At 43.4% G+C, this 13,631-nt stretch overlaps 1 protein-coding gene across 1 annotated transcript in view; it reads right to left on the minus strand.

Annotated features, from left to right (window-relative positions):
- Window positions 1-13,631, minus strand: part of OBSCN (obscurin, cytoskeletal calmodulin and titin-interacting RhoGEF) — a 156,118-nt gene that overhangs the window by 99,798 nt on the left and 42,689 nt on the right. Inside the window, exons 12-15 of the mRNA XM_082455093.1 lie at window positions 13,070-13,345; window positions 5,580-5,855; window positions 1,751-2,026; window positions 138-422 (exon numbers count right to left, since the gene is read on the minus strand). Coding sequence (XP_082311219.1) covers window positions 138-422; window positions 1,751-2,026; window positions 5,580-5,855; window positions 13,070-13,345 — 1,113 coding nt within the window. The remainder of the gene's footprint in view (window positions 1-137; window positions 423-1,750; window positions 2,027-5,579; window positions 5,856-13,069; window positions 13,346-13,631) is intronic.

The following is a 13,631-nucleotide window of genomic DNA, read 5'->3' on the forward strand; positions in this document are numbered from 1 at the left end:
GACGTCAGGCTGGTGGGGCTCGGGCCATAGGACCAGCTCTGAGCTGCCTGGTCGTGCGCCCTGAGCCTCACCCAGTCTCCACTCCAGGACGCTGCAAACAAGGGGTTCCCAGAGGACCTCCCCGTGACCCCACTCACCTTCCACCTGCACCGGGAAGTCCTGCTCCTCTGCGCCCAGGCGGCAGCTGTAGACGGCACTGTCCAGGGTCTGCGCGCCACGCACAGTCAGGGTGTGGGTGTCCCCCAGGCTGGCCATCTCGTGCCGCTTGCTGCTGCGAATCTCCACACCGTCCTTGAGCCACGTCACCGCGGCCACAGTGGGTGTGGCCAGCGTGGCTGTCAGGACGATGTCCTCGTGTTCCCTGATCACCAGAGGTTCCCTGCGTCTGGGTCTCTCCAGGGTAGGGGGCTCAAGTTCCGGCTCTGGAGGGTGGGGGCGGGGGGTTACCAACAAGCATTAGAGGGGAGACCCTCGCATCCCTGGCCTGGGTCCCATCCCCCCTCCAGGCCACATGGTGGGAGAAGACTTGAAATGAAACTGCCCGGGCTGTCCAGCTCTCCACTGCTGCCTCTCTGCTGAGCAAGCCAGACAGTGAATGCAACAGGGCCACACTCTGCCTGCCAGGCACCATCCAGGCTCACAGGGGCAGTGCAGGGCAGCCAGGAGGGACCACCTGGGGCCACAAGCTCTGTCCCACCAAGAGCTGAGAGTCTAGGATCCCTGCCCCCATCCCCAAGGGAAGATGGGCCCCATGAGCAGCTAATGCAGGGAAAGTAGGGCACACAGTGACCCTGACACAGCCTGGGGGCTGGGCCAAAATCCCAGAAGAGCAGTGGGGAGCAGGGCCAGGAAGGGAGGCAGAGGAGGACGGTCTCCGTAGAAGAACCCTCATGCGGAGTGGAGAGACCAGGCAAAGACTGAGAGGGATGAAACAGCCTGAGAGCCTCCAGCAGCCAAGCATGGGGGCAAAGCCAAGGCAGAGAAGGGGGAAGGGGAAGGCCCTGGGAGGGGACCCAAGAGCGTCCCTGTGAGGGCTGGCCCAGGGGAGCACCTGGAAGGACCACACTGGCTGCTGGACTGGGGGCAAGGGCCACAGCTGGGGACAGGGACAGTGTCAGCCACCTCAGAACACTGAAACCCAGTGATGTCATCAGCAGCCAGGAGGGGCAGGAGGGACGGGAGCAGGCAACAAACCAGCTTGGCTCAGGCCCAGGACAGGATGGGCATCTGAGCAGAGGCCGACACAATGGGCTGACCTCAATGCAGCTGGACGGTCAGGGCCCCAAGGCCAGAGACACGGACTCCAGACCCAATGGGGGCAGGGGCATCCAAGGCCAGAAGCTCCTCAGAGCAGGACTGGGCTCCACAGCTGCCCGGGAAGAACTAATATGGGAATAGTGCCCCTTGCCAACGACAGACAAAGAATGGCCATTTCAGCAGACTACAGGCCTTAGCAGCCTGCAGATGACTGAGAAAGCCTGTGGCAGGTTTCATGCTGGGAGAGGTGGGGGTGTGATGGAGAGATGCAGGAACCTGGGGAAGCAGATGCCAAAAGTGTCCTGGACTAAGGGCTGTGGCAAGTATCCCGCAACTCAAGGACCTTCCCAGTGGACAGAGCCCTGGGGCTGACCGCATCAGAGGAGAACCCAGCACAGGCCCAACACACACATGTCCCCCACCCTGCTGGAGATGTGCTAATTTCCCCCAATTTGTCAGGTGCTCAGCCTCTACACCCAACCCTGGCACCCACCTGTGACATCCAGGTGGAAGGAGACCTTCTGGCCCCCGGCCTCGCAGCTGTACTCCCCGGCGTCTGCCTTGCCCGCCTGCTGCACCACCAGCCTCCGGGTGCAGCCCTTGGCCTCCACACGCACTTTCGAGCTCGAACTCAGCTTCTTTCCGTCCTTGTACCACGTCACCTCCGTCTGGGCCTGGGCCACCTCGCAGCTCAGCGTGGCACTGGCCCCCGCCACGGCCTGCACTTCACTGCATGCCGGCTGCTCCTTGGCAAACACCACCTTGGGCTCTGGGGACAAGGAGGGATGCACAGAGGCAAAAACACCATCTCAGTCAGGAAGGCAGCACTAGGGAAAGAAGGCCTGGACAGATGGGAAGGGGGACTGGAAACTTCTCCAGGCTCTGTGCTAGTTGTGCAACAAGTACCCACAATTTATCTATACATTCTACCACTGATCTGTGCATGCTGTTCCAAGTGGGGACTTTGTGAAAGATTTCTTCCATGCACATATTCCTCTAGGAAAGGAACTGTGGGATCAGGAGGCATGCACACCTCAACCTTCCTAGAGGATGCGGAGTCTTTCCCACATGATTGAGCAGAGAACGTTCCCACCCACAGCGCAGGAGAGTTCCTGAGGCTCCATGCTGTTGTCAACTGTTGGCAATCTGGTAGTTGTACTTCCTGAGCTCTCTTTTGCATGGTCCTGATGATTACAAAGTGGAGCACCATTTCTGATCTTTTTGGCTTTTGGTGTTTGCCCTTCTGTAGTGTCATTGCAAGGCTTTTGCCCAGTTAGCAGTAGATTGTCTGTCTTTTCCTTATTCATTTTCAGGAGCTCTTTATATATTTATGTTAGAACTTTGAGAATTATGGGTGTGTAAATAACTTCTCCATCTTTGTCACTTGTTTTTTCATCTTTTATGTGTCTTCTGTTGATATAAAGTTCTTAGTTTTAATACAGGCAAGTATGTCAATTTGTCCCTTGTGATTAATGCATTTATATCCTATTTAAGAAACCTTTTATTACCCTCAGTTCATTAAATAATCTATATTAGCTGCTAAGAGCTTGCTTTATCTTTCACATTGGAGTCTCTAACCCACCTGGAGTTGGTGTTTGTGTGTGCTGTGAGGGAGACGTCCATTTTTATTATAGAGGAATAGATATAAAAATAGAGATATATGTATACAGTTACATGGTATTAGCACAGTTTATGAAAAGACCATCCTTTCTCTATACCACACACTAGCACTACAGAGTTAAAAAATAGAAAAGGGATGGGGGAGCCTGGTTATGTGCGGGGCTGTTTCAGAGCTCACTATTCTGTTCCTTTGTTCTGTGTATTTATCCCTGCATTGAAACCCAGTTGTCTTCACTACCGTAGCTTTATAATAAGTTTGGTATCTTGCAGATGAAATGCTCTCACTTTATGAGTGCTTCGGTTCCACTTGACTCTTGGAATCAACTAGTTAATTTTGACACACCCACAAAAGAACTTTTCTTTGGGTTTTGATTAGGAATGGACATCTTTGTGCCTTCCATGCATATCCCACCATTCATTTAGCACTGTCTCCCTAAAGTATTTAATAATATCCTGCTCAGAAGCCTTAAACATATTTTATTAGACATGGAATTAGAAGCATGATACTTTTGATGCTATTATAATTGTCTTAAAATATCCTTTTCTGACTCTTTGTTGCTAGTACATCAACAGAGAAGTGTTTTCTGTGTATTTTGTATGTGGCAATCTTCCTTAACTTTCTTACTAACTCTAAAAATTCTTCCTTTTCTACCTTCTGCATTAATAATCTTATCATCTGTGAAGTCCACTTTTGCTTTATCTAAATTTTATTGCTTTATATTCTTCCTTATAGGCTGTACAATGTTGGACACAAGTTGTGATAGTGGAGCCACTTGAAATGCTCCAGTTAAAAAGAAAAGCTTTCAAGGCTTCCCTATAAGTGTGATGTTTGCTGTTGTTTTCTTTAGCACCCTGTATCAAATTAAGAAACTATCCTTTTATTACTAGTTTATTAATACAAATATATGCTACTACATTTCATAAAACTCTTATTCTGAATATGATGTAAAAAATTTATCAAGAACTTTTATTCTGCATTCTTTTAGGTAAAAACATGCTTTTTCTCTTTTAGCTTCTTAATGTTATGGATTGTATTGATTTTTCTGATGTTCTGACGTTGAACCACCCTTGCATTCCTGGATTAAGATCTGAGTGTATTGTGCTCTTCATGTATTGCTCCACTCACTTTGCCAATATTTTGTATAGGATTTTGATATTGACATCCATAAAAGATTGGCCTGTAATTTCAATTCTTTATACTTTCTTTGTCAGATTTTGGTATCGATGCTATATGCTAGCTACATAAAATGAGTTAAAGAGCATATATATATATACACACATATCCATATATATCCATATATATGTATATCTCCATATATACATATATATATGTATATCCCTTTTCCATTCTCTTAAAGAATCTCGAAGAATGTGGAATAATTTCTTTCCAGAATATTTTATATAAATTGCCAGTAGAGCCACTGAGCTTAATCTTGCTCTATGAGAAGATTCTTTTATTATGTTTCCATTTAGTTAAAAGGTTATTAGACTGTTCAAGTTGTTAATTTCTTCTTGTGTAAGTTTTGGTATAGTTTTCTAAGAATTGGCCACTATTTCAAAACTTTTCAAATTTACTTGTGTGAAATAATATCGTGTTTTATTATAATAATGTCAAATGATTCATAGTGGGTTTCTTGGTATCCATATACACCTATGAATCATTATATACTAATACGATATCAAACTGTTATGTGGTGGCACTTAGGAGTCAATGCAGGACCACAGCCCATCTCTATTTGAGGTTAACCTCTCTTAACAAAAGGAAACTAAAGTTAATTCGCAGACACCTCTGTGAACCAGCCCAGAAGGTATAGACACACACAAGAGTCATTAGGAAATGATATGAAATAAATACCACTTTACCAGTCAGTGGCTGCTACTACCATACCTCATCTTTAACAAAGCATGCTGGTATAAGAAAAGCTCCTTACTACTCTCCATTTCTAAATTTATACATCAAACTCCAAAGGAAATACTGACACAGAATATACTAATTGAAAGACAAAAGGAAACCAAAATTTGCTTTCAGATGAATGTGCCATATCTCAGAGGTGCATATCAAAGGCATATATCTACCAACCCCCTTCTCTTGGTTTACTTTGCACAGACATTGCAATAGAACAGGAACCTATATTTTCCAACATTTGGGTATATACATAACTTCTACAACCATGGGCAAGGAAGGAAGAGTGTCCCAAAACAACTAAAACTTTGCTGATCCAAAATTCAGACTTGAGGTAATGCCAAGTATGATTATGTGCCTGAAACTTCCCATTATCAGGTTCAAAGAAATACAAACGTCTCTGATTAGGGTGAATCCTCATATGGTGCTGGATGAGGGAATCTGGATGCTGCTAGAACATCCAAAAGTACATTCACGTATCCTGAGGTGAGAGACATCTAGTCTACTTGAGACCCCAAGGGTGAGATGGAGCCAGGGTCCTGGACACCAAAGATCACCTGGAACATTACAACATGGAAACACCACTCATGGTGCACAAGAGGGGCCCCTCTTCCTTCCATACCCACCCTTCCCATCCAGTGTCCCTGGGATCAGGCACAAGCATGAAAGTGGGAGGTGGGAAGATGGGAGATGTAAAGAGATTAAATGTGATGGAAAGACCACTGGGTCTGTCATGGCTATAAGCCAGTCACATCATCTCCAAAAAGGGCTAATTTAGCATCCCTACCAAATAACTGACCTGTGACATCCAGGTGGAAGGAAACCCTCTGGCCCCTGGCTTCACAGCTGTACTCTCCAGCATCCACCTTCCCTGCCTGCTGCACCACCAGCTGCCGGGTGCAGCCCTTGGCCTCCACATGCACTTTTGAGCTCGCACTCAGCTTCTTCCCATCCTTGTACCACATCACCTCCGTCTGGGCCTGGGCCACCTCGCAACTCAGCGTGGCACTGGCTCCCGCCATGGCCTGCACTTCACTGAGTGTTGGCTGCTCCTTGGCAAACACCACCATGGGCTCTGGGGGAAGGGAGGGATGCATAGGGTCAAAGATACCATCTAAGTCAAGATGCAGCACTGTGGAAAGAACGACTAGACAGGAAGGCAGGAAGGCAGGAAGACAGGAAACTTCTCCAGGCTTTGCACCAGCTGTGTGACCTAGAGAAGCTCCACCACCTTCTCAGCAACAAGTGACACAATTTATTTCTACATTCTCCTGATCTATGTAGGCTGTTCCAGTGAGAAGCTGGGAAAGACTTCTCCCCTGCACAAATCCTCTAGGAGAGGAACCGTAGAGTCATGCATTCCTCAGCCTTCCTAGATGAGGCCAGAGTCTTTCCCATACAATTGTGCAGGGCATGTTCTCATCTGCAGTGAATGAGAGTTCCTGAGGCTCCACCCTCTTGCCTACTCTCAGTATTGTCAACTGTTGGCAACCTGGTGGGAGTGAAGTTACACCATCTGTGGCTGTCTATTGCATGGTCCTGATGATTCACAAAGTGAAGAATCTTTATGAATTTTTTGGTCATTCTGTGGTTTACTCTTCTGTGGTGTCACTGTTCAAGTTTTCCACAATTTTCAAAATTAGCATTGTCTGTCTTTTCCATATTCATTTAGGAGCTCTTTATATAAATAAATGCTAGAGAGTGTTGATGCTTATGTGTGTTTATCTATCCTCCCCATTTTTGTGCTCTACCTTTTCATTCCTTTATGATGTTTCTGGTGAAATTAAGTTATTTAATTAAGTCTGTTACAGGCAAATATATCAATTTGATATCAATTTGTCCTTTGTGGTTTCTGCATTTATGTTCTGTTTAAAAATCCTTCATTATCCTGAGGTCATTAAATAACCTCTATTATCTGATAAAAGCTTGTTTTACCTTTCACACTGAGGTCTCTAACCTGCCTGGAGTTGGTTCTTTGTGTGCTAGGAGGTAGATTCCAGTGTTATTTTATTTTTCCATATAGTTAATGGTCTTAGTACCATTTATGAAAAGACCCTCCTTTCTCTCCACCTCAGCGCGAACTCACCATTCCATTCCCTTGGGCTATTTATCTACCTCTGCACTGAGACCCACTTGCCCAAACTGCTGTAACATAAAATGAAAGTCTTGATTTAGGTGAGAGCAAATGTCCTCATTCTGTTCTTTGACTGGCTTTTGCAATCAACTTGTCAATATTCTCACACCCAAAAGAACTATTATTTGGGGTTTAATGGGAATTGAACACTTCTAGGTCTTTCATAGATTCATATCCATTTATTTGTATCTTTTTGCCTGCCTCTCTATAATATCTAATCATTTCTCCCACAAAGTGTCTCAAGATCCTTTCTTAGACTTGGAACTGGTAAAATGACCCATCTAATGTTATTGTAACTCTTTGAAAATTTCATTTTCTTGTTTCTTGTTTCTGGTATATAGATATAGAACTGTTTTCTGTATATTATTTTTGTATGCGGTAATGTTTCCCAACTCTCTTACTAAGTGTAGTAATTAATGTTTCCAGATTTTCTAAACTGATAATCATGTCATTTGTGTGTTCTAATTTCCCTCCTTACTGTGCTATAAATGTAGCATTACAGTAGTGAAAATTGCTTTCCTTGTCTTGTTCCCTACTTCAAAGGCAATGCTTTCAAGGTTTCACTTTATGCGTGATGTTAGCTAGTTTTCTCTATACTACCAATTATTAAATGAAAGAAGAACCTTTTATTTATACTTTGGTAAGAATTTTATGGCAGGAATTGATGCTAAATTTTATCAAGTATTTCTCCTGGATATATGATGTTATATTTCATTGAGTATTTTTAATCTCCATTTATTGGGGAAGTAGTATCATTTTTCTTTTATTTTCTTGATGTCAATCTTTCTATACATTTTCTACTGTTCCTTGTGTTAGATAAACCTTGCACTCCTGCAATACGACTGTTCTCAGAGTGTATTTTCCTCTTGATAACCTGTTGAATTCAGTTTGCTACTATTTTGTTGAAGATATTAGCCTTGATATCATCAATAGATTAAACTGTGTTACTTCTTCATATTTACCTTGAAAGATTTTGGTATCAATGATATGTTCTACACATAAAATGAATTAGAGAGTGTATTCCATATTTCAATACTACAGAAGAATCTGTATGAACATGGAATAATTGCATTCCAGAATACTCAGCACAATTTAACAGTAGAGTGATTGGGCTTAGATTTCTGCTGTGAGATTATTTATTATGGTTCCATTTATTTAAAACACTATCGGCTGGCAGATAAAGCTTTTGACAAAATTCAACACCCATTTATAATAAAAACCCTCCAGAAAGTAGGCATAGAGGGAACTTACCTCAACATAATAAAGGCCATATATGACAAACCCACAGCCAACATCGTTCTCAATGGTGAAAAACTGAAACCATTTCCTCTAAGATCAGAGACAAGACAAGGTTGCCCACTCTCACCACTATTATTCAATATAGTTTTGGAAGTTTTAGCCACAGCAATCAGAGAAGAAAAAGAAATAAAAGGAATCCAAATCGGAAAAGAAGAAGTAAAGCTGTCACTGTTTGCAGATGACATGATATTATACATAGAGAATCCTAAAGATGCTACCAGAAAACTACTAGACCTGATCAATGACTTTGGTAAAGTAGCAGGATACAAAATTAATGCACAGAAATCTCTTGCATTCCTATACACTAATGATGAAAAATCTGAAAGAGAAATTAAGGAAACACTCGCATTTACCATTGCAACAAAAAGAATAAAATACCTAGGAATAAACCTACCTAAGGAGACAAAAGACCTCTATGCAGAAAACTATAAGACACTGATGAAAGAAATTAAAAATGATACAAACAGATGGAGAGATAGACCATGTTCCTGGACTGGAAGAATCAACATTGAGAAAATGACTATACTACCCAAAGCAATCTACAGATTCAATGCAATCCCTATCAAACTACTAATGGCATTTTTCACAGAAGTAGAACAAAAAGTTTCACAATTTCTAAAAAAAAAAAAAAAGGACCCCGAATAGCCAAAGCAATCTTGAGAAAGAAAAACGGAGTTGGAGGAATCAGGCTCCCAGACTTCAGACTATACTACAAAGCTACAGTAATCAAGACAGTATGGTACTGACACAAAAACAGAAATATAGATCAATGGAACAGGATAGAAAGCACAGAGATAAACCCACACACATAGGGTCACCTTATCTTTGATAAAGGAGGCAAGAATATATGATGGAGAAAAGACAGCCTCTTCAATAAGTGGTGCTGGGAAAACTGGACAACTACATGTAAAAGAATGAAATTAGAACACTCCCTAACACCATACACAAAAATAAACTCAAAATAGATTAAAGACCTAAATGTAAGGCCAGACACTATCAAACTCTTAGAGGAAAACAGAGGCAGAACACTCTATAACATAAATCACAACAAGATCCTTTTCGACCCACCTCCTAGAGAAATGGAAATAAAAACAAAAATAAACAAATGGGACCTAATGAAACTTAGAAGCTTTTGCAGAGCAAAGGAAACCATAAACAAGACGAAAACACAACCCTCAGAATCAGAGAAAATATTTGCAAATGAAGCAACTGACAAAGGATTAATCTCCAAAATTTACAAGCAGCTCATGCAGCTCAATGTCAAAAAAACAAACAACCCAATCCAAACATGGGCAGAAGACCTAAATGGACATTTCTCCAAAGAAGATATACAGATTGCCAACAAACACATGAAAGGAAGCTCAACATCACTAATCATTAGAGAAATGCAAATCAAAACTACAATGAGGTATCACCTCAAACCAGTCAGAATGGCCATCATCAAAAAACCTACAAACAATGAATGCTGGAGTGGGTGTGGAGAAAAGAGAACCCTCATGCACTGTTGGTGGGAATGTCAATTGATACAGCCACTATGGAGAACAGTATGGAGGTCCCTTAAAAAACTAAAAATAGAACTACCATATGACCCAGCAATCCCACTACCGGGTATAAACCCTGAGGAAACCATAATTCAAAAAGAGTCATGTACTACAATGTTCATTGCAGCTCTATTTACAATAGCCAGGACATGGAAACAACCTAAGTGTCCATCGGCAGATGAATGGATAAAGAAGATGTGGCACATATATACAATGGAATATTCCTCAGCCATAAAAAGAAACGAAATTGAGTTATTTGTAGTGAGGTGGATGGACCTGGAGTCTGTCATACAGAGTGAAGTAGTCAGAAAGAGAAAAACAAATACCATATGCTAACACATATATGGAATCTAAAAAAAGAAAAAAATGGTTCTGAAGAACCTAGGGGCAGGACAGGAATAAAGAGGCAGACATACAGAATGGACTTGAGGACATGGGGAGGGGGAAGGGTAAGCTGGGACGAAGTGAGAGAGTGGCATGGTCATATATACATTACCAGATGTAAAATAGTGGGAAGCAGCCGCATAGCGCAGGGAGATCAGCTCGGTGCTTTGTGACCACCTATTGGGGTGGGATAGGGAGGGTGGGAGGCAGACGCAAGAGGGAGGAGATATGGGGATATATGTATATGTATAGCTGATTCACTTTGTTATGAATCAGAAACTAACACACCATTGTAAAGCAATTATACTCCAGTAAAGATGTTAAAAAAAAAAAAGATTATCGGCTGTACAACTTGTCTATTTTCCATTGTGTGAGTTTTGTCATAGTTTTCTAGGAATTGATCAATTTGTAATCCTCTGTTCTTTGTGAATTTTGTACACACCTTGCAACAAAATATGGATCTATATTTTGCTACATCTGTGTTCAGAGAGCTTACTTATCAATGTGAAAATTGCTGTCCCAGGACACCTAAAACTTTATAACACAAAATTAAGCCATGAAATAATTCCAAGTATTATTGTGTGGCCAACATTTTACCTTATTCTGCTTCAATGAATTGAAACATCTCTTACTAACAGGAACCCTCAAGTGTTCTTGCTAAAGATAGAGATGACCTGCCACAAAAACCCCAGGGGACAGATATCTCGTCTACCTCAGCCCTATGCAACAGGTAGACCCAGAGTAACAGACACCAAAGACCACCAATGGAGTCTGAACAAGCTAGGAAAATGTGACTAAGGATTATTACATGGAAAACAACCCATGATATAAAAGAACTGCCTCTCTCCCTCCAGGATACACCCAACAATCCATGTTTCCATGAACTTAGATGTAGAAATGTTTTCTGCATATTGACGTCTTTAAACACTAATCCTACTCAAGAATCGTACACAGTCTAAAAATTATTTCTGGGGTTCTCTGAATTGATAATCACATCATCAGCATATTCCAACTTTAGATTCATGAGAACTTTTTCCAGTGATTTTATGATCCTTCATACTTGACTCAGTGGTTAGAGTGGCCTACGTGTACTGCCACTCACATCAGGGTTTCCAGATACCCATGAACAGGGATGTTGCTGTTGCTGCTATTGTATATGTATTTTATAATATTAAAAAAAGAACACTTTTATACAGTTTGCTAAGAATATTATGGAAGGAACTGATGGTCCATTTTACCAAATTTTTGCCTCGATATAGGACGTTTAAATTTAATCAACCATTTCATTCTGTGCTCATTGAGATGATCACATTTTTTGCATTCAGTCTGTTAATGTCAAGCCTTGTATCTATTAACGTTGCCAACATTCAACCCAAGGTGCAATCCTGCAATATGACTTTCATAACTGATCTCTACCCCCTACATACATGACTGAATTCCTTTTACTAACATTTAATTTATGATTTGGGCTTTGATAATCACAATAGATACATCTGGAATTTCACTCATTCTTCCTGCCTTTCTTGTGTGATTCTGGTATCTATGTTATATTCTGTGCATAAAAAAAGTTATGGAGTGCATCTCCTGCTTCTGTCTCTAAGACCATCTCCACAAGCATGGAATAATAGTTTTTCAGGACATTTTGTAGAGTGTACCAGAGAACTATGAGATAGTTCTTGAGAAAATTTTTCACTATTTTTCCTACTGATTGACAAGTCATACAACTCTTTGAGTTTTCTGTATCTTCTTCTGTCAGTTTCCATACAGCTGGCCAGGATTTAGTCAAACTTCACAACTTTTCAGAGCTTTTATTTTAGAACACTCTCTAATATTCTCCAAATGCCACATTTTACAGAAATGCCCAGTGGGATCTACGGTATCTATACACACCCATAAATCATCCTATGCTCGCACGGTCTCAAACAGTAATGGGTTGGCACCTAGTACTCAATGTGGGATAGCAGCCCATCCCAACTCAGCATTAAGGCTCTCTTCACACAAGATGAGAAACCTGATTTCTTAGACTGCTCATTCTTCCAGCCACGAGGCAAAGATACTCACTAACCTTTAGGACAATACAACAAAATAAAGACTGTTTTGCCCGTCAGAGGCTGTTGCTAGTACACTAACTCCTCATTAGCAAAGCAGACTCACGGGGCAGAAGCAACTTTTTCCTTTCCATTCCTAAATTCATCAAAATAAGGCCACGGAGAATACCGACCCGCAGCATCCACACAGTTTGAAGACAAAGACAAAATCCTATTGCATTTAAGAAGATCACGCTAGGTAGCACAGGTGACTCTATACCATTCCTCCTTTCTTTCTCCCTTTGCAAGGTCGTGACAACAACACTTGGGCTTATCTTTTGCTACCTAAAGGCAACCGGAGCTTCCCTATCCAGGAAAAGGAAGGAAGGGCATCCCAGGAACCTGAAATCTCATCGTCAAAGATTCACTCCTAAGATAATTCCAAGCGGGACTGTGTGACCAGTATCTCCACGAATCCGGGAGCAAGGAAGTTGAAACCTCATCTGACAAACCGAGGCCCGGCATGAGCTGCCGGTTAAGGGCATGTAGTAGGTGTCAGGAAAGACATACAATGGGAGGAAAGTCACATATCCCCAGGTCTACATGAGACGCCACGCATCAGGGATGCCAGGGTCCCAACACCAGGAAAAATAGGAAGGTTCTGGGCAGGTGCTAAGACATGGTGACGAGGCTGTACCGCATGGAAACAGGTGGACACAAATGGCCCCTCTTCCTTCCACGCCCACCCTCTCCATCCAACCTCCCCCAGGCAAAAATGGCTATAAACGTGGGACGTGGAAGACTGGGAGGCTACAGGAGAGTGAACACCAGTCTGTGGAGGCCGCAAGACAGTCCCCTCGTCACCTCCAAATAGGCTAGCTTAGTATCCTCCTCCAGGACTGACCTGTGACATCCAGGTGGAAGGAGACGCTCTGGCCCCCGGCCTCGCAGCTGTACTCCCCGGCATCTGCCTTGCCCGCCTGCTGCACCACCAGCCGCCGCCCTCGGCCCGTGGCCTCCACACGCACTTTCGAGCTCGAACTCAGCTTCTTTCCGTCCTTGTACCACGTCACCTCCGTCTGGGCCTGGGCCACCTCGCAGCTCAGCGTGGCACTGGCCCCCGCCACGGCCTGCACTTCACTGCGTGCCGGCTGCTCCTTGGCAAACACCACCTTGGGCTCTGGGGACAGCAAAGGATACTGGGGTCAAGGACACCATCTCAGTCAGGAAGGCAGCCCCGGGCAAAGGAGACCTAAGTGGGGAGCCGAGGGTCAGGCGGGTGCGAAGGGTGCGGAGGTGACGTGGGGGCCAAGCTGGAAATTTCTCCAGGCTCTGCACCAGGCGTGTGCCCTGCAGACGTCCCCCTGCCTTTCTCAGCGACAAGTAACACAAGTGGTGCATTCTCACCCGGGTCCGTGTGAGCTGGTCTGGGGGGTGGGGGGGTTGGGGGAGGGTGCGCTTTTGGA

Source organism: Balaenoptera physalus, assembly GCF_965194825.1.
Source record: "Balaenoptera physalus genome assembly, chromosome: 3".
NCBI lineage: Eukaryota > Metazoa > Chordata > Mammalia > Artiodactyla > Balaenopteridae > Balaenoptera > Balaenoptera physalus.